The sequence below is a fragment of the Microtus oregoni genome, unplaced genomic scaffold (genome assembly GCF_018167655.1).
Source record: "Microtus oregoni isolate MIOR12 unplaced genomic scaffold, Mior012 000010F_ref0000083, whole genome shotgun sequence".
Taxonomy (NCBI): domain Eukaryota; kingdom Metazoa; phylum Chordata; class Mammalia; order Rodentia; family Cricetidae; genus Microtus; species Microtus oregoni.
In genome coordinates, this window is record NW_024543069.1 from 45,061,306 (window position 1) to 45,081,322 (window position 20,017).

General features: G+C 44.7%; 1 protein-coding gene across 5 annotated transcripts in view; it reads right to left on the reverse strand.

Moving 5' to 3' along the window:
- Pld1 (phospholipase D1) overlaps positions 1–20,017 on the reverse strand; it is a 216,052-nt gene that overhangs the window by 124,311 nt on the left and 71,724 nt on the right. For 4 of the 5 annotated variants that reach the window (XM_041658928.1, XM_041658929.1, XM_041658927.1 and 1 more), the window contains 5 exons: positions 11,073–11,260; positions 10,621–10,748; positions 5,325–5,470; positions 4,685–4,790; positions 2,852–2,917 (listed from right to left, as the gene is read on the reverse strand). In XM_041658928.1, coding sequence (XP_041514862.1) covers positions 2,852–2,917; positions 4,685–4,790; positions 5,325–5,470; positions 10,621–10,748; positions 11,073–11,232 — 606 coding nt within the window. In that variant the 5' untranslated portion in view covers positions 11,233–11,260. Of the gene's footprint in view, positions 1–2,851; positions 2,918–4,684; positions 4,791–5,324; positions 5,471–6,206; positions 6,277–10,620; positions 10,749–11,072; positions 11,261–20,017 lie in introns of those variants that run through there. The other variant, XM_041658930.1, reaches the window with a different exon arrangement.

The following is a 20,017-nucleotide window of genomic DNA, read 5'->3' on the forward strand; positions in this document are numbered from 1 at the left end:
TAAGAAACTCATCAAATATTACCTAAAGCTATGTCTGATCTACCCGCTTTGTAGTCACCTGCGTACCTGTGTCCCCATGGTGGATAAACTTTGACTGAGGACGTTCTTTGCTCTGTAATTATTAAAGTCTCACATAACCACTTCCACAGGGGAACATGGTATCTGGGGAAGCCTGAGTCTGTGTTCCCAACGTGTGACCACTCAGGTTTGGCTCCAAAATCACCTGTTATTCCCTGTGAGGTGAGCGCGCATTTTTGCTTTGACACGTTTGGCCATTTTTACAAATTAGTAAGAACTAAGGAGGCAATCTCCCTGGGGAGACTGACATTGAAAGCTAGGCTACTCTGTCAGAGCTAAAAGAAGGAAATAAAGACAAAAGAAGTCTCCAGGAACCCTGGAGGGAAGGTTGTTATCTGTCTACACGCAAAATCAACAATCAACCAAGGAAGGTGTAAAAACAGAGGGAAGAACTAGTCCTGACCAGCTTCAAAAGCTTTGAGGCCTAGCCCAGCTCCCCCAAGGTAAACCCTCCTAAAGCAAAACTGCAAAAGCAACTCCATCTTGGGCCTTTGACATCTGTCACCATAGCAACTTAGCTATGCTTAGCTTAATTTAGCTCCCAAATCCTCCTAATGTGAATCAGCCAAACTTCTGTTTAAAAACGCAGGTTCCAAAGACAGGTGTTCATTTTGCCGTTTTTGTAGGTTTGTTTGAGATGGGGGAGGGGAGAAGGGTCTCATCTGTGGAATTAGCCCAGGGTGCCCTCAAACTACACAGCTGCGGACTACCTTGAATCTGCAATTCCCTGCTTTCTTCTCCCTGCTGAGTACTGGGGATACAACATTGCACTACTATAACTGGTTTGTGTAGTTCTGGGCTTTGAACCTAAGGGGCGCTCTCTAAACTGAGTCACATCCCCAGCTCTCAGACACAGATCTGCACAGTCCTAGAGTTAAATACACATGCTATCCAGTCCCATGACTTGTGGTCCATGGTTTGTCTGAGTTAAAGGCTGAGAAGACGGCTCAGTGAGTAAGTGCTTATCTTGTCAACATGAGAACCTGAGTTCAGAAGCCCAGCACCCATATAAAACCCTGGGCACGGCAGCAAGTGTCTGTAATCCCAGGCCTTGGAGGAGGGAGTTCCACCATCAGCCAACCTTGGTGAGTTCCAGGTTCAGTGAGAGATCATGTGTCAAAAAGTCAGTTGGAGAGAGACAGAGCCAGGCATACGATGCCACAGGAAATTCAGAGACAGTAATCTAATTTTACAAAACGATATGTGGTCTGTGTATCTGGTCTTGAGGCTGGGCGAAATTTACCATGAGGGGAAATGTCAGAGAATTAAGATGTATCAATTGTACCCTTGCTTGAATAATTAGGGAGGAACAACCAGCCAACCATCAGGAACAAGCGAGAAGGGTACGTTCCTTAGGTCGAGAGCTAGGTTTTCTCCTCCAAAGGCGGTGCTTCTAAGGTAGCCTGGGGTTTATAAATACAATGTGGCTTCAGTTTGAAAAGATCTTTTTGTGACTGGAAAAGTAATTAAAGCGAACATCTTTTTAAGATCCATATATCCTTCAGTCCGTATAACACTCCGACATGTAATGATGCGGCTGGGAGGGCAGAAGCCTGGGCTCACCGACTGCTACTCTAGGCCAAAAGCAAAGGTGCAAGTCAGGTCGTGGGCAGAGGAGCAAGAGACAGGGAGGGCAGTGCATGTGGGTGTCAAGTCACATCTGCACAGCTGTGCAGTAAAGGGGGAGCACAGCTGGGAACCGCTTTCCTCGCTAAAATAGTGGCGGTTGTCGACACTACAAAGTCCTAAGTCCTAGATGGAATAAGACACCTTGCCATTCTTCTCTAGAGAGCTGCAGGTGAGACCCACAGGATTACCAAGCCTGGAAAGGCTCCTCGGGTTTGTGACCACCGCATTGCAGGCCACCACGGAAGCATGAGAACCTGGCTCGGGCCATGTGTGTAAACAGGGAGCAGCTGGGTACATGTTGCCCCCCCCTCCCCCAGAGCAGTGGGGAAGCTCTGGCACAAGAAACAGCAGAGCCAGGCACTTTCCCTTCCTCTCCCCTCCTCAGTCCTGATGTTTATGGCCCACCATTCTCAAGGGCAGAGGCCAAGTTGCACCTGTGCGGGCTCATACCTTCTACACACAACACGCAACACTCCCGTGTGGTCAACCTCACTGTCTGCGCTACCAGAGAGGAATATCACAATCCAGGCATTTGCCCTTGTTCAGATTTCAGCAGAACTGAAAGCTAATCTTTTAAAAACACTCCCCTCCCCATCAAGGGCCTCTCCAATCAAAGATCTCAGTTTGCTGACCCTGCAAAGCCGGCTTCCTCCTGCTTGGCTGGCCGGCAGGCCTTCCTGGCTCCGCCCCCGTGGCTCTTCCCAGGCCCGACTGTTCTCTGCTCTTTTCTTACATTGTGCAAGAGGTCTTTCTTTCCCTAGTTTTCCCACGCTTCTCACTTTCACAGGAAAACACCAATGAGAGAGCAGTGAAGTTCTAAGCAGTGTGCAACCCTGCTTGACAGTTTGCGCTGACATGTTTCATGGTCTCACGGAGAAGAGGGCTGATTTCTAGGTATCTAACTCATGGTCGCATTTCACCTTCATTTGACTGTATTGCCACAGACATACTGAGTTCTACTGAAGAGTTTAGCGACAGCAATATCATCACTGTAAGCCGGACCCAGATGGCCTGCCAATGCAATTTTGTCCTTACTAATTTAGTGCGGCTCAAGAGAAAAAAGCGCTCAAGTTCATGAAATTATCCAAAGTTAGCTACAGCTCACGGTCTCACAGGTTCCTTCAGGCCCACTGAGGGTACTTACCGTGGCATGGTAGTTTCTGTACATGGGCATCTTTAGTATTTTTGTCAAATAATCTTCCAATTGCTTCTACAATAAAAAATATTGTGGATACAGTTAAACATAATCATGTCTGTACAAAATTTAAACAATCACAACGATGGGATCAGGTCTCACCAAACATCTATCTGTCAGTCACTACACTCTGTCTAAGGCAGGAAGGTAGAACACTTGTCATTTTCTTGGGGTGTTATTTCAGCCTCTTCTTGCCATTAATACTTAACTTTCAATATGCTTAGGTCTTTGCCTGTGTTATTCCGTCATTGCTGTGACGAAACACCTGGCAAGAAAGGGTTAACTCTGTCCTTGGAGAGGACACTGTCCACTGCAGAGCAGAAGGGGTCGGGACAAGAATGGAAGGCTGGCTGGTCACTCGACACTCGGGCAGAGCCAGAGTGGGGAACGCAGGAGGTCCTTTCTAGTCAGTCCAGTGCCCTAGCCTAGGGCACTCAATGGTAAAAGCCCATGGGCAATCATGGCTATGCCCTAGCCTGTGGGCACTCACGATTACGCCCTAGCCCGTGGGCACTCATGGCTAAGCCCTAGCCCATGGGCACTCACGGTTATGCCCTAGCCCATGGGCACTCACGGTTATGCCCTAGCCCGTGGGCACTCATGATTATGCCCTAGCCCATGGGCACTCACGGCTAAGCCCTAGCCCATGGGCACTCATGGCTAAGCCCCAGCCTGCGGGCACTCACAGTTAAGGTGGTTCTTCCCGTCAGTAAGCCTAATCAAGAGAACCCGCCCGGCCACGGATAGAGGCTCATCCCCTAGTGACCCTGTCACGGTGGCAGTGTTAACCCTATAGCGAACAAGCCTTGAGTTGTGTGGTTGGGTTTTGGTTTTTGAATTGGTTTGGTTTTTGGTTTTTCAAGACAGGGTTTCTCTGTATAACAGTCCTGGCTCTTCTGGAACTCGCTTTGTAGACCAGGCTGGCCTTGAACTCATGGAGATCCTCCTGCCTCTATCTCCCAGGTGCTGGGTTAAAGGATGTCACTGCTGGGCTCAAGCTGCCTGGTTTTCCTCCTCCATACTTAGAAAAATAGGACTGCCCATAATAGGTAAGTTTTTTAAATTTTATTTTAAACAGGGTTTCATGTAGACTAGTTGGTGTTCTTTGCTCCCTGAAGGACACACATTTCAGATTCTAAGACTGAGCTGATGAAAACAACAGAATTACTAATATGCTAATACAAACTATCTCCTGCCTTGGTAGCAGCAGTCACGGAGCAGGGTGGGCAGAGCTGTGCCCTTGACCTGTATCTTCTGTGCTCCATCTCTCTGTTTTCAGACCATAACCACCAGTCTAAGGGGGAAAATGATTTCACATATATTTAAAACGAGCTATTGGAAATCAAATAAATGGGTGGAAGCATCTGCTTTTTAGGAGTGGACCTCAAAACCAACTGGGATGTGCTGAGTGTCTGTCTCTCCTCAAACCCAGGGAAGTTCTACCGGGGAGATTGCTGTCCCGTCATCCATCAAACAGGCACTCTGTCTCCTCCTTGGCTTGGGAGACCAGGCGATGGGTAAGGTCCACAGAAGACTAACCAGCCATCAATAGGGGTGGGGGTAGCTACACCCCTCTCTTTAGGTGCTAGACCCTTTCAGCGCTGAGAAAGGATTTTCAAGACCAGAACCAGAGAGAGGGCTCAACTGGTAAAAAGGGTTTCCCACACAAGCCTGAAGATCTGGGGTTGATCTTGGGAAGCCATGAAAAGATGGAAGGTGAAAAGTGACTCCACAGTTGTACACACACACAAATAGTAATAAGTACAACAGAGAAAGACTCACCCTCCTGCCAAAGAACTGTTCTTCCTGGATTGCGTTTTCTGATGAACGGGGCAGACTGGGCATCTCTCGGGGCTCTTCTTTGACATTCTGTCTTCTGAAAGTATGTCTAGAGGACAGACACACACAATGCAAACAGCTATTTAACTATTCTTTGACTACCTCATATTATCTTTAATGTCATGACTTATTATTTTCATTCCTGTCAATGTTTTAAAAGTCTCTTGTAAGGCTGGAGAGATGGCTCAGAGGTTGGGAGCACTACCTGCTCTTCCGAAGGTCCTGAGTTCAATTTCCAGCAACCACATGGTGGCTCACAACCATCTGTAATGAGATCTAGTGCAGAATACAGTATATATAATAAGTAAATAAATCTTTTTTAAAAAGTCTCTTGTAGCCCAGGCTGGCCTCCAACTCAGTATATAGCCAAGACTAGCCTTGAACTCCTGGTCCTCTTGTCCCCTCCTCCCAAGCACTGGGGACCACAGGCTTGCGCCAATGCATGCAGCTGAGGTGACTTACTTTTAAAATAGCTCTGCTATTGAAAATGTCTACCCCGAATGGATAGGCAGCCCAGGAAAAGAGTAAAACATATTCCCGTCCATGCACAGTGGGGTAGCCATGTTAGTTCTGCCGTACTTACCTTTTGGTGGGAATGGGGATTCGGATGAAGGCTTTGTACTTGAGCAGCTCTCTATGGAACTCTTGGAAGTGCTTGAATTTCCTCTTAACTTGCCATGTGAATTCCCCGTGTGTTAACTCAATAGTGTACAGATTGATACTTGGCATCTGCAGTGATAGATGTTTAAAAAAATGGTTGTTATCTTAGATGGGGAAAGTTCTGAAATTTCTCAGCAAGCAACAGCTAATTGCTAAGTGATGTTAAAGAACACATGAGACTCTCTCTTAGAAAAAGAAGAGCAGGAGGTGGGGGGAAGGAAGAGGCCAGAACACAGGCTGGACACCAGGGTGGTGTCAACTACAGTCTGCATAGCAGATCAGACAGATCAGGCCTCTAAACCAGCATTAAAAGTGGTTGCCCACCTGCCCTCAAAAGACTGGGAAGGGGGCTGGAGAGATGGCTCAGAGGTTAAGAGCATTGCCTGCTCTTCCAAGGTCCTGAGTTCAATTCCCAGCAACCACATGGTGGCTCACAACCATTTATAATGGGGTCTGGTGCCTTCTTCTGGCCTGCAGGCATACACACAGAATATTGTATACATAATAAATAAATAAATAAATAAATAAATAAATAAATATTTAAAAAAATACTGGGAGGATGCAGAGGAATAGGGAAGTTTGGGGGGTGGGGGAAGTCAATGGCCCCTGATCGAAGGTTATGATTCTGTGTATACTGTGAGCAGAAACTGTGATGTCCACCCAATCTTGACTAGTACTTCACTGGAGGGACAAAGGTCCCCTACTACTATGAAATCCAAGCAGCACCAGTCAAGCAATTGCCCAGACCCTCTCCTACTCCAGTCTGTTTCTGAGCACTCTGCTTTGCTCCACATAGATAACTTACTCTGTCTAAAGCCTTTCAGTGCCCAGAGAAACCAGAAAGGATGGAGTCTCAGAGTCTGAGGGTGGAGCTCCAGATACAGAAGGTCACATGTAGGGAACTGAGAAGAGAGCCCAGCGGACTGAAAAGTGGGGTCCAGCAGACTGGAGAGTGGGGTCCAGGAGGCTGGAGAGTAGGGTCCAGGAGGCTGAAGAGTGGGGTCAGGAGGCTGGAGAGTGGGGTCCAGGAGGCTGGAGAGTGGGGTCCAGGAGGCTGAAGAGTGGGGTCAGGAGGCTGAAGAGTGGGGTCAGGAGGCTGGAGAGTGGGGTCCAGGAGGCTGGAGAGTGGGGTCCAGGAGGCTGAAGAGTGGGGTCCAGGAGGCTGGAGAGTGGGGTCCAGGAGGCTGGAGAGTAGGGTCCAGGAGGCTGAAGAGTGGGGTCAGGAGGCTGGAGAGTGGGGTCCAGGAGGCTGGAGAGTGGGGTCCAGGAGGCTGAAGAGTGGGGTCAGGAGGCTGAAGAGTGGGGTCAGGAGGCTGGAGAGTGGGGTCCAGGAGGCTGAAGAGTGGGGTCGGGAGGCTGGAGAGTGGGGTCCAGGAGGCTGAAGAGTGGGGTCAGGAGGCTGAAGAGTGTGGTATAGGAGGCTGAAGAGGGGGGTCCAGGAGGCTGGAGAGTGGGGTCCAGGAGCCTGAAGTGTGGGGTATAAGAGGTTGGAGAGTGGGGTCCAGGAGGCTGAAGAGTGGGGTCCAGGAGGCTGGAGAGTGGGGTCTAGGAGCCTGAAGAGTGGGGTCAGGAGGCTGGAGAGTGGGGTACAAGAGGCTGGAGAGGGGGTCCAGGAGGCTGAAGAGTGGGGTACAGGAGGCTGAAGAGTGGGGTCCAGGAGGCTGGAGAGTGGGGGTCAGCAGACTGGAGTGGAATCCCAAAAACAAATCAGAGACAAAATTTGCAGCAGAATTCTCTCAGCAGCGCTTCTGAATATAGCACCTACCATTCAATGTCCATTTTTGTTTTGTTTTGTTTTCAGAGATAAGTAGCACTCATATTTTCTTGCTAAAGAAGCCTTAGGAAAAGTAAAATTTCTCTTGACTTATACTTGTCCTTCAGTTAAAATGGATATTGAATGCAATAAAAAAAATAAAAAGGAAGGACATGATTGCACCTAGGTATGGTGGAGGAGGTTTATCGTGGATAAAAGGGAGAGAATAGGCAGATGCGGGGCATCTGGAGAGTCCAGAGTGGACATGACCCTGAGCCAGATCATGTAAGGAGAGGCAGAGTGGACTGCCAGGAGAGTAAAAGGTAGACAAAAAGGGTTGGCTAACCAAAACCACTGGATTCTATAGGGAATGGCAGCTAGGGAAAGGGTAGTCCAGCCCTGGGCTGGAGAAGTTATGGGTAGGGCTTGGGGTGTGCCAATCATTCCCTGTAACAGGAAGGGATTGAAGGATGCTGGGAGAACCTGGTGGCCAGGTCTGCTTTGATATATTAAATGGGCACCTCAGTTAGTCATTTGTCCCAAAAGCCTCAGTGAAAAAGAATACTGGAGACAAAGAGACATTTTGCCAGTTAGTTATTAAATTAACAAATTGCCTTGAATGATATTATTTTTATTTCTTTGTTTCTTTTCATGCAGTTACTTATTTCTGTAAGTGTCTGTGTGCCTGTGGGCGTGTCTATATGTCACAGAACTCAAGTGGAGGTCAAAGGACAACATCCAGGAGGCAGGTCTCCACTCCCTCACGTGGCTTCAAGCTCTCAGGCTCGGCAGCAAGCGCCTTTCCCTACTAAACCACCTTGCCTGCCCTTGAATGCTAACCAAGCTAAAGAAACATTGTATCAGCATAGGGTCTCCTACCTATAATCTCAACCCTGGGGAGGTGGAAGAAGGAGGAGCAAGAGATGCCCGCCAAACTCCATGAGAGCCCCATCTCCAACAACAAGAAACACTGTTCATAAAGGGGAAAAGGCAGAGGATGAGAAGAGAGTGTAAGAGAAGAGGTGCAATCCTGAGCCGTGAAGAGGACTTACAGGTTGAAGGTGTGCTGCATTTGTTTATGCTCTGGAGCATTAAAGGATGCAAATATATTGCAGTATTTTTTTTATTGATTTTATTGAGCTCTACATTGTTCTCTGTTCCCCTTCCTGCCTCTCCCCTCCCCTTCAGCCCTCTCCCATGATCCCCATGCTCCCAATTTACTCAGGAGATCTTGTCTTTTTCTATTTCCCATGTAGATTAGATCCATGTAAATCTCTCTTAGGGTCCTCTTTGTTGTCTAGGTTCTCTGGGATTGTGATTTGTGGGCTGGTTTTCTTTGCTTTATGTCTAAAAACCACGAATGAGTGAGTACATATGATATTTATCTTTCTGGGTCTGGGTTACCTCACTCAATATGCTGTTTTCTAGCTCCATCCATTTGCCTGCAAATGTCAAGATGTCATTATTTTTCCTGCTGTGTAGTACTCCATTGTGTAAATGTACCACATTTTCCTTATCCATTCTTCAGTTGAGGGGCATTTAGGTTGTTTCTATGTTCTGGCTATGACAAACAATGCTGCTATGAACATAGTTGAGCACATGTCCTTGTGGCACGATTGAGCATCCTTTGGATATATACTCAAAAGTGGTATTACTGGGTCTTGAGGAAGATCGTTTCCTAATTTTCTGAGAAATTACCACACTGACATCCAAAGGGGCTATACCAGCTTACACTCCCACCAGCAATGCAGAAGTGTTCCCTTTATGCCACATCCTCTCCAGAATAAGTTGTCAACAGTGTTTTTTATCTTGGCCATTCTTACAGGTATAAGATGAAATCTCAAAGTTGTTTTGATTTGCATTTCTCTGATGACTAAGGACATTGAGCATTTCCTTAAGTGTCTTTCAGCCATTTTAGATTCCTCTATTGAGAGTTATCGTTTAGGTCTATACTCCATTTTTTATTGGGTTACGTGTTCTTTTGATGACCAATTTCTTGAGTTCTTTGTATATTTTGGAGATCAGCACTCTGTCTGATGTGGGGTTGGTAAAGATCTTTTCCAATTCTGTATGATGCTGTTTTGTCTTGTTGACCATATCATTTACTTTACCGAAGCTTTTCAGTTTTAGGAGGTCCCACATATTGTTTCTCGCAGTGTCTGTGCTACTGGGGTTAAATTTAGGAAGTGGTCTCCTATGCCAATGAGTTCAAGTGTACTTCCCACTTTCTCTTCTATGAGGTTCAGTGTGGCTAGCTTTATGTTGAGGTCTTTGATTCATTTGGACTTGAGTTTTGTGCATGATGATAGATATGGGTCTATTTTCAGTATTCTACATGTTGATATCCAGTTATGCCAGCATCACCTGTTAAATATGCTTTCTTTTTTCCATTTGATATTTTTTGCTTCTTTGTCAAAAATCAGGTGTTCGTAGGTGTGTGGATTAATAATCAGATCATCAATTCAGTTCCATTGGTCCTCCTGTCTGTTCTTATGCCAATACCAGGCTGTTTTTAGTACTGTAGCACTGTAGTAGAGTTTGAAGTCAAGAATTGTGATGCCTCTAGAAGTTCTTTTAATTTACAGGATTGTTTTGGCTATCCTGGGTTTTTTTTTTCTTCTTCTTCTTCTTTTTTTCTTTTCCATATAAAGTTGAGTACCGTTCTTTCGAGGTCTGTGAAGAATTTTGCTTGGATTTTGATGGGCATTGCATTGAATCTATAGATTGCTTTTGGCAAGATTGCATTTTTACTATGTTAATTCTACCAAGAGTATGGGAGATCTTTCCATTTTCTGGTGTCTTCTTCAATTTCTTTCTTCAAAGATTTTAAGTTCTTGTCATACAAGTCTTCCACTTGTTTGGTTAGAGTTACTCTGAGATATTTTATGCTATTTGTGTTACATTCTTTTACATTGCATTTGTTTAACTCTGTGAAGCTGTGATTCTTTGCCTGTCTAAAACACGTGATGGGTCCAATAAAGAGCTAAATGGCCAATAGCTAGGCAGGAGAGGGAAGTAGCCAGTGCTGCCAGGTAGAGAGAATAAATAGAAAGAGAAGAAGAGGAATAAGAAAAGAAGGAGAGGAGGACAGTAAGGGGTCAGACAACCAGCTACACAGTAAGCCACAGAGTAAAAAGTAAAGAAAGATATATAGAAGAGAGAAAGATAAAAGCCCAGAAGCAAAAGTCAGACGGCATAGTTTAAGTTAAGAGAAGCTAGAAACAAGCCTGGCTACGGCCGGGGGCTCATAAGTAAGAAGGAGTCTAGGAGTGGTTGTTTGGGAGCTGGGTGTTGGCCCCAAAGAGCAGAGTTAAAAAAGCCAAGGACACAGAAGTTGCAACTAAAGCTCAACCAGCAGCATCACAGTTGTGGGGGGGGGGTGAGGAAGGGGGATCCAGAGTCAGGCTGTTTAGGGATGCATGCTTGGCAAAAACCCCTGGACTGGGTGAACCCAAAGTGCCCTGACCCTGCTACTCGATGTGAAGCGCTCCACTTCCAAGACTTGGGCTTTTACGGGACAGCCGGAGAGGTAGGTCTGGATGTTGGGCTCCTTAAATCCTTGTGTGTTGTAAATCGAAGAGAATGGGATGTACTCTGCAAAGGACAGAGGGAACAGGTTATTCCAGTCACAGGCAGAAACACCCTGCACCTTTGTAAAACCTAAGGTGGGGCTGATCAAGTGTCCCAGAGCTGCTGCGGGACATGAAGCCTGGTCATGTAGGCTGTGAGATTTGGTCACCAGAGTGACCAATGTCTTACAGAGACAAAGCCATGAGCAGACAGAATAAAAAAGAAAAAAATAGAATCATAGTTAAAATAAGTAAGTTTCTGGAAGCCCTCCCTCCAAGGAAGGTGGCTGCTCTGTTATTTACCATTGTGCCCTGCAACCAACCGTAAGGATGTCTTGTGTGTCCTTACCTTCCTGAGTCTTGGGGTCTCCAGGAGAGGCATCAAAATCCACCTCCTCTCCCTCAAAGTGGAGTTCCCGCGTGTCAAGGTTTTCTATCAGATTGCTCATGTCGGCGGCAATTTTCTGCAGTGCTGAAGTGTTTACCCTGGGCTCGTTTTTTAGTGACATGCTGACTTCTGACAGGCAGACAGAGGGGCTGAGGAGGAAGGAAAAGCATCACTCAGATACATTTGCTTTTGCAGAACTGAAGCTATGCCTCCTTGTTTAATAAATATGTTCAAATTAAAAATAGAAAATCGCCTGGCATGGTGGACTACACCTGTAATCCCAGCACTCTAGAGATGTAGGCAAAAACATCTGTGTAAGTTCAAGGCTAGTCGGGGCTACCAGAGTAAGATCCAGGCCAGCAAAGATTGCATAGTAAGACCCAAAGTGAGAGAGAGAGAGAGAGAGAGAGAGAGAGAGAGAGAGAGAGGAGAGAGAGAAAGGGCAGAATAGTGTATATAAAATGTATAATACATGTAAAATAAGCAGCATTTTCTTAAAGAAAATCGAGGGAATTTTCCACATCCAAATATTCAGATTTGGAAATCATATTTATAGCCTGATGAGAGGGCTGAGTGGGTAAAAAAAACTTGCTGGAAAGACAAATGTTGATACCTAGAAGTCTTATGACACACGTGTACCATACACACAATAATTAAAATAAGGTTTGTATGACAGTATAACCGTCTTACATTTTCTCAAGAGCTAACTTCCCACAGGATGTGCACAACCACTCGGAGCCGCGAGGCTACGGCCACAGTCTGGAAAGGAAACAGACTAATACACCCGTTCCTAAAGCTTCCAGAGGGGTTGAGATTCTATTTCTCTCCCCTTTTCATGAAAGCTGGATCTATTTCATCCTGATATTTCATAACATGAGTCACTGCACATCAGTACCCAGGGGAAAGACTTCATATAGACTTTATTTTCCATTTAAAATACGCAGGAGTAAGCTCTGAGCACTGCTGTCAGAACTGGATTAAAAAGTCCATAGCGCCCAATCTAGAAACCACCTCTGATAGAACCGGGCCTAAGCTGAGAGGAGACTCCATGGCCAACTCTTCCACACATGCTTGCTGTCTCACAAGCATTAACTTAGCATTCACCGTGGATGAGAAGCAACGAATGTAACTTTAAATATGGGGTCTGTGTGACAGTTCAGTCAATAAAACCACTTGCCATGTACAAAGCTGAGTTCAGCGCTGGACCCCACAGTGGAGGTTAGAGCCAGGTCCTGGCAGTCATGTTCTGGCATGTGTGCACTGGCACACATACACACACTCACATGCACTCATGCACAAGCATGCACACACTCACATGAACTCATGCACAAGCATGCACACACTCACATGTACACACACACACACACACACACACATTGACAGATCAAAAAACAAAGTTAAGAAAATGTGGAGATGAGTTAAGGAACACTGTAGTTGGACTTAGGTTTGTTTCTAATAAGCTCCTATAGCTTAAACGAACCCATATATTTATTAAATTATGTTCTACTATGTGTCTTTTACCTCTATTGCATTTTGTGTGTCTGACTCGTTCCTCATCTTGCAAGCTTCTCTGTCCTTCTTCCCCGCATTCTCTCTGCCTGGAAAGTTCTGCCTAGCTATTGGCCACTTAGCTTTCTATTAAACCAATCACAGTGACATATACACACAGAATAAAGGAATATTCTACAGCAGATACCTGCTGTGTGGGTTGGGGAAACAGCTACATAATCCCACTTTCATCCCAGGCCTCCTCCAAGGCCTTGAACTTCCTGAGAGTAGACTTGTCCTAAGGGGAGGACACTGGCTGGCTTCTGGCTCTGTGGAGAGGTTGGGTGTGCCACGTGGGGCCAACTAGAACCGCTCTTAAGATAACAAGTCTCCAAAACCATGCCGAAGTCGCCACCACTGCATCTGGTAGAGACTTCATTTGGAAATGCAAAGATGGTAGAGGAGGGAAATTCTGCGTAGCCTTGTGCATGTGATTATACTTTGGGGTTCCCTGTGAACTGAGGAACTACCCACTCTTACACTGTGTTCACTGTAAGAAGGTTAAATTTAAGTTTATACCTTACTGTAGTCAAATCATTGGGCTATCATTACCTCTGTCCCTTCCTTGCAATTCTCTCATCTCCAAAGTATCTAATTTTTGGAGATCCGTAAACTGCCTAGAAGGGCTGATACTCACACATATCCTGGGGCAAGTCTTTGTACATGCTAACTGTCATAGCCGAACAGGAAATGAAATTTTCCTACATTCTAGTGTTCATAGGACAAAACTATTTCAGTCCTGGGGTCTTGGCTTACGAATTTCACTCTAGGGTCACTTTAACTATATATAGTCAATTCTATATACAGAAGATGCCGTAGTTGTTTAGCCTCCATGATAATTTAACCATCTTCCTATCTCCAGCAATTACTCCAAGTAGTTTTGCATTTAAATGAGAGAGTAGGTGGTGGACAGCCTTCCAGCCAAAACTGTCTGTTTGTTCAGCTCCTACCCAGGAGGTGTTGCCTTGGGTCACAATGAAAATATTTGCTTCCTTTTCCCCTAATTCAACAAAGAGTCACTTATTAGAGGCAGACCATGAAGCTTTGCATTATTTAAAAGACAAAGTATCGGGAAGAGGAACTGAGATAAGGAAAACCAAGTCAGAAATTATATCATATTATTGCCATTCGTTAACTTCTAAAGATTTTAGAGATTTTTATTGATTAAATGGACTTATGGTTAACTTTCTCCACTTCCTCAGCATAACAAAGGGAGGTTATTCCAAATGACCTTCCTTTTGGGCCAAGTTCTAGACTTTAAAAATGTGATTAATACACAGAGACTACTCTAGATGTTGGGGTGAGTAGGGTAAAGGCATTGGCTCGTCCTAAAATAAACATCTTCTTTCAGGCCAAGTGAAAAGAAGCATGTGAGCACATGAAAACTGAAGGAAAAATGAGAAAAGAAGCAGAAAGAGTAAAAGAAAAACCCACAATATTTAGTATAAAGTATTTATTGCATGATAAACACAATTTTGTTATTTAATACTTGAGAGTTACGATTGCTCTATGAAATTTAGATATTTGTCCAAGGATACTCAATTTGTATCAGAGTCACCTCTTATATTTTTAAGATGTCTTTTAAAATATGTGTGTGTGTGTGTGTGTGTGTGAGTGTGAGAGTGTGTGTGTGGGGGGGGGATTATGTGTGTGGGAGTGCTTGAGGAGTCCAGAAGAAGGCATCAATGACCCTGGAGCTTGAGTAACAGGTGTTTTAAGGTTCCCTACATGGCTGCTAAAAACTCAGGTCTTCTGCAAGAGTAAAGATGCTCTGTCTTAGTCAGACACCATGACCAAACAACTCTCATAAAAGAAAACATTTAATTGAGACTTGATCACAGTTTCAGAGATTCAGTTCCTTACCGTCATGACAGGAAGCATGGCGGCACACAGGCAGACATGGTGCTGGACGAGTAGCTGAGAGTTCTACAGATCCAGACCCACAGACAACAGGAGAAGAGAGACACTGAGCCTAGCATGGGCTTTTGAACCCTCAAAGCCCACCCTCAGTGACACAAATTCCCACAAGAACACAACTCCCAATCCTTCTCAAATAATGCCACTCCCTTATTTAAATATATTAGCCTATAGGGGCCACTTTTATTCAAACTACACTTGCTCCTAACCAACCATTGAATGAATGATCTCTTCTAAGGAGGAGTGACTTTTTAAAGTGGAATTGACTGGTTCTAATATGCTATAACCTTGGTTATTGAGGTTCACACTCATTGGTTTTATTTTATGGCTTGAATGACTAGAAATTAAACCTTTTCTATGATGCCTGTGTTCTATGACAATAAGAGCTGTCCTCTGGTTTCAACACCACACCTTGGGGAGGATCATTCAAACCCACAATCACTATAGAGATGGAAACGTGTCAGGACAGCTTCCAGAATTTCCATGAATCATAACAAAGGATCATAAGAAATTTTAGGGGACCCAAAGGGTTTGCATATTTACACATCAGATTGTAAAAATCTTAGCACTAATGGCGGGAAACAGAAGCATGATTTGAGCATTGCTGCTTTCCTGGACTCCACACAGTTGCATGAGTTTGTATCCCACAATTCTATTGCTGGTGTTCATAATCAGATGGTGAGGTCATGCTTGTTCCTCTATCTTGGGGGAGAGCACCTGCTATAGTTACAGCCTGAGTTACCCAGCAGTGTGATAAGCCCTTTAGTGTTTTTATCTGAGATAAGAATGCATTCCCTTATCTCTTTATAAGTCTACACTGTGGGCCTTTGCCTCACCCTGCACAAAGAGGAGGTGCTATTAGCAGAGAGATAAGAGCAGCTGGGCTACAATTCTGTTTGCATGCATTCGTTATCTGGGAGGTAAATAAGGTGGCTTCTCTTTCTTTCTTTTCTCTGGTTTTGAATACTAGAATCAAAATTCTTTGCAGCAACCATTTAATAATGTCATCATTCAATGAAGGGAGCAAAGAAATAAGGGTTTCTCTTCAAAATTTAAAAAAAATGAATTGTTATTGTTTTGCATAGGGTTTATCTGTATGTAGTAGCCTTTACTGTCCTGGAACTCACTCTGTAGACCAGGCTGGCCTCAAACTCACAGAGATCCGTCTGCCTCTGCCTCCCAAGTGCTGGGATTAAAAGTGTGTACCTCTACCACTGGCTGGGAAAGAGAACAGGTATTTTCTTTCTCACATAATAAACACATAAACATTCTCTTAGCTAAAGTAACAATAATACCGCCAGCCGTACTTATGGATGGTAAGGTAGACATTAACATGAGTTAACATTTGCAGAATATGTCACATGCCAGGCATTGTACAATTCCATAGCTGTTTTGGGAGCTGGGTTCTGCTGGCAGCCATACTCTGAAGAGCAGCTTAGGAAAGAGAGGACATGGGTCCCATGTCCGGGACATGAGGGAGCCAACCCTCTAATTCCAAAGTTCAGTTAGCAAATCTGTCATCTGCCACTAGAGGTTGGGGAGGAAAGGTCACTCACTCTCACTCGGAATATGATTAAGGCATAGCAAGTACATTATATGAAAAAATTTAATAGAAAAAAAGGTAAATCTAATTTTAAAAAGGAACAATAACAAAAACGCTAGCATTTCTTCCTTTAAAATTAATGCTGTGTCTTGGTTCCTGCATCCTTTCTGGGTACTCTACAGGGTCATTCCATGTTTTTCCCATGTAATCTACAGGGTACTTCCATGTTTTCCCATGTAATCTACAGGGTCCTTCCATGTTTTCCCGTGTTAGTTGTGCTTAGCAAGAGGATGGTTTTCAAAGCCCAAAACCAAATCATAACTATGAATGTGAATTATAATTAAGCCATTGGAAAAAAATATTAATTAATAGGATTTATGTGGTCTCCCATAATTTATGATGACAGGGCCATCTATATCACAGAACTCCTTATGACTGCACAGAATTTACTTTCATGGACAGACTTGTATTCTCTAAAGCATAAAATTCATAACTGAAAATTCAAAAACTGATCTAAATATCCAGTGATACAATAAAGCTTGAATAAATATTTTTTAGTTTAACTGACTTTTTATAAAGTACTGGTATATTTCATATTCCAAACTATATATTTTGAAAAATAAAAACAAGTTTTAAAAAACTTTTAATGTTTTCTTTGATCTTAGAAAATTTTAAAAGAAGAATATAATGTCCACAAAGATTAGTAGGAACTCTATTAAGTCCTTTCATCCAAAAATTAAATGTCAGGGGCCAGAGAGATGGCAAAATAATTGCTCTTCCAAATGACCTGGGTTCAATTCCCAGCACCCACTTCGCAGCTCACAACTGTCTGTAACCAGTTCCAGGGAATCTGTTACCCTCGTCTACTCCCCAGGCAATTGCAAGCATACGATGCGCAGATATACATTATACACTTAAAATAATAAAATCCATTTTAAAAAATTTAAACTAGATGTCAGTGGTACAGAGTAGGTCAGATGACCAGGACGATTCTGTCCTTACTGTCAGTGGCTGACCAACCATCAGCTCCAGAATGTCCATGTTCCCTCAGTGAACTACATTACCACTCCTCCTGAGGGGGCTGTGGCAGGAGATGTGAATCCAGAGTGAAGGTGATCATGGCCACCAGTGTGCCCTCTAACTCAGTGAAGAGATACGCACAGGCAAGTTTGTATCATTGTAGTAGTCTTCTAGGCAGACATGCTAGACAGTGTCCAGCCTTCCACCTCCGCTTTGCTCCACCAAGCAGCATGCCATCTGGCCGCTGTCCTTCCAGCTCTGACTTCTGGATTGTACCACAGAAATCGTAGGGAAGCCACTAAGCCTTTCACTGACAACCCAACTGTGGACAGAATTGGCCAGCAAGACACTGCCCTCCTCATCCTCCCTGGCCTGGGTGCTTGCTCTCCCTACTGCTCCTGCAATTCTTCCTTGGTCCTGAAATGGAACTGTCCCCTTGTTCTCCAATACAATGGCTCCTGTGTGCTTCATAGCAGTGCTGATATATCATCTGTTACCTTGACAAGGTCTAGAATCACCTGGGACAGGAGCCTGAGGGCAGGTCTGTGAGGGAGTTTCTCCAAAGGATTAACTGAGCTGGGAAGACAACCCCTCAGGGTGAGTGATGCCATCACAGGGGCTGGGGACCTGGACTGAAAGCGCGTGAAGAGAGCAAGCTGAACCTCCGCGTTCTTCTCTCTCTGCAATGTGACCCAACACCTGAAGTGCCTAGCCCCAGGTCTTCATTCTCATGATGAACTATGTCCCCAAACTGTGAACCAAATAAAGCCTTCGTTCTTTAAGTTGCTTCTGCCACGTGTTTGTCATGGCAGCGAGAAAAGTGATTAACATGGGAAGACAGTCCTTTTTGTGACTTTGGTGACACCTATGAGTCTAAAGCCCCACAATGCACCTCTGTTCTCACACAGCATGTATTTTCTTCGGCCTGTGAGTGTCCTATGATGCATGCATTAAGATGCCCTGTCCACTTAAGCAACATTTTGAGTGTGTGCTCACCTGTCCCCTCTAGGAGATGGGGTTTCTCTTGGGGAAGGATGTGGCAATGCCACAACCACTCAGAATTCACAGAATACATGCTCAGCAATTATTTGTTATTAAATTACTTAATAAGCAAGCTGTCCACAGGGAATCTTCTATCTACAGGCAATCCAATACAGACCTCAGAAAGATGTCTTCCTCGTAACATTGCAGAGGCGCTCACACGCAATGACCTTCTGGTGGGAAAAGGCCCTGAGAAGGCAGCATGAATGGTATGGATCACTGGCAACCAACAGAGAATTGTTATGGGAACTTAGTGCACCAGGCCTTTGCCAAGGGCTCCTGCTGTACCACCTCCAGTAGCTTAGCAACAGCTTCACAAACCAGTCCGACTGTGACTCTGACAATACCAAAAAGCAGACAAGGAGACAGGAGGTTGGGACGCCAGCTATCAGCAGAGCACTGGCTGACCTGAAAGTCACAGGCCTGTCTCATCTGTCCTGCACCTGCAACCCTGCCAAGAAAAGCAGATGATGTGAAATGAAATCACGCATTCCTCTCTGGGGCAGAGCCTGTGAGGACAGCTTGCTCTTCTGGCTGGCTCTAAGTGTGATTTCTAGGCCCCGTCTGCCTTCTCTCAGAACACCACATCAAAGCTGATGTGGCCATTCCAGAGTAATCTTCTGTTACTTCGTGGGAAAGACTTTATAGCAAATGTCTAACAAAGGTATGATTTCCTCCCAAGGTGGCAAGATCAGAGAAGTTGATAAGCAACCTGAGCTCAGATCCTTTGAGCCCAGGAGCCAGAGATACACTCTTTCTCTTATGTAGCTAAAGGCACAACAAGCCCACAGTGACTAAAAGGTGTTTACATGGCTCCTTTTCTGTTGTCTTCCTCTGAGATTTTATTTATATCTTATGTCACAGTGTTTGCTTGACTATATACCTGTACAACACAAGTACATAGTGCTCACAGAGGCCAGAAGGGGGGGCATCAGATCCCTTGTGCCTGAAGTTATACACAGTTGTGAACCACCATGAATGTGCTGGGAATTGAACATGGGTCCTCTGAAAGAGCAGACAGGGCTCTTAACCAATGAGCTACCTCTCCATATTCATGCTTAATTTTCCATTAGCAAATCTCAACTGGTATTGTATGTCATTTGCATACGTATGATAATGATCCCTAACAACCACTGTCAATATTGACCTTAAGTAGCCAGGGCAGCTTTAAGACGCAGAAGCAGCACATAGTCCCCATACACGCCATTGATTCCTGAAGGGACTACCCTAGAGACAGCAAAAAAAAAAAAAAGCTTCTTGATTCACACCAAAACTTCCCTAAGTCCTTGGACCTACTTGGCTACCCTGCCAAACAACCCAGTTGCATATCCCCTGGCAAGAAATTACCAACACATCTAATTTGGTGCAGCCTAGAGCTGAGTATTGCTCCCCTTGCAGGAACCAGCTGATTCTAGTTTGTTTCAGTTCTATTGACTTTGTTTCCAGAGGCACATCCAACTCTTATGGGAAAGTGATATCCACATTCAATGAATTCCTACTCTGGGCCAACCATTGCAACATAAGCTACAAATGCATTCTTTATATATCTGAGAATGAAAAATTACACTCAAGCTTCAGAACATCGCCCCTTTCTATTCTAAATTGTCTTAGTCACCGATCAGTCGCTGTGATAAAGCATCATGACCAAGGCAACTTAAAACATAAAGTGTTTCCTTCAGAGCTCATGGCTTCAGAAGGTTAGAATCCATGACTGTCATGGTGGAGAGCATGCAGCAGAAAGGTAGGCATGACTCTGGAGCAGTAGCTATGAGCTCACAACTGGAGATACAAACACGAGACACAAGCAAGGACTAGCTGCATAGGGCATGGCCTTTTG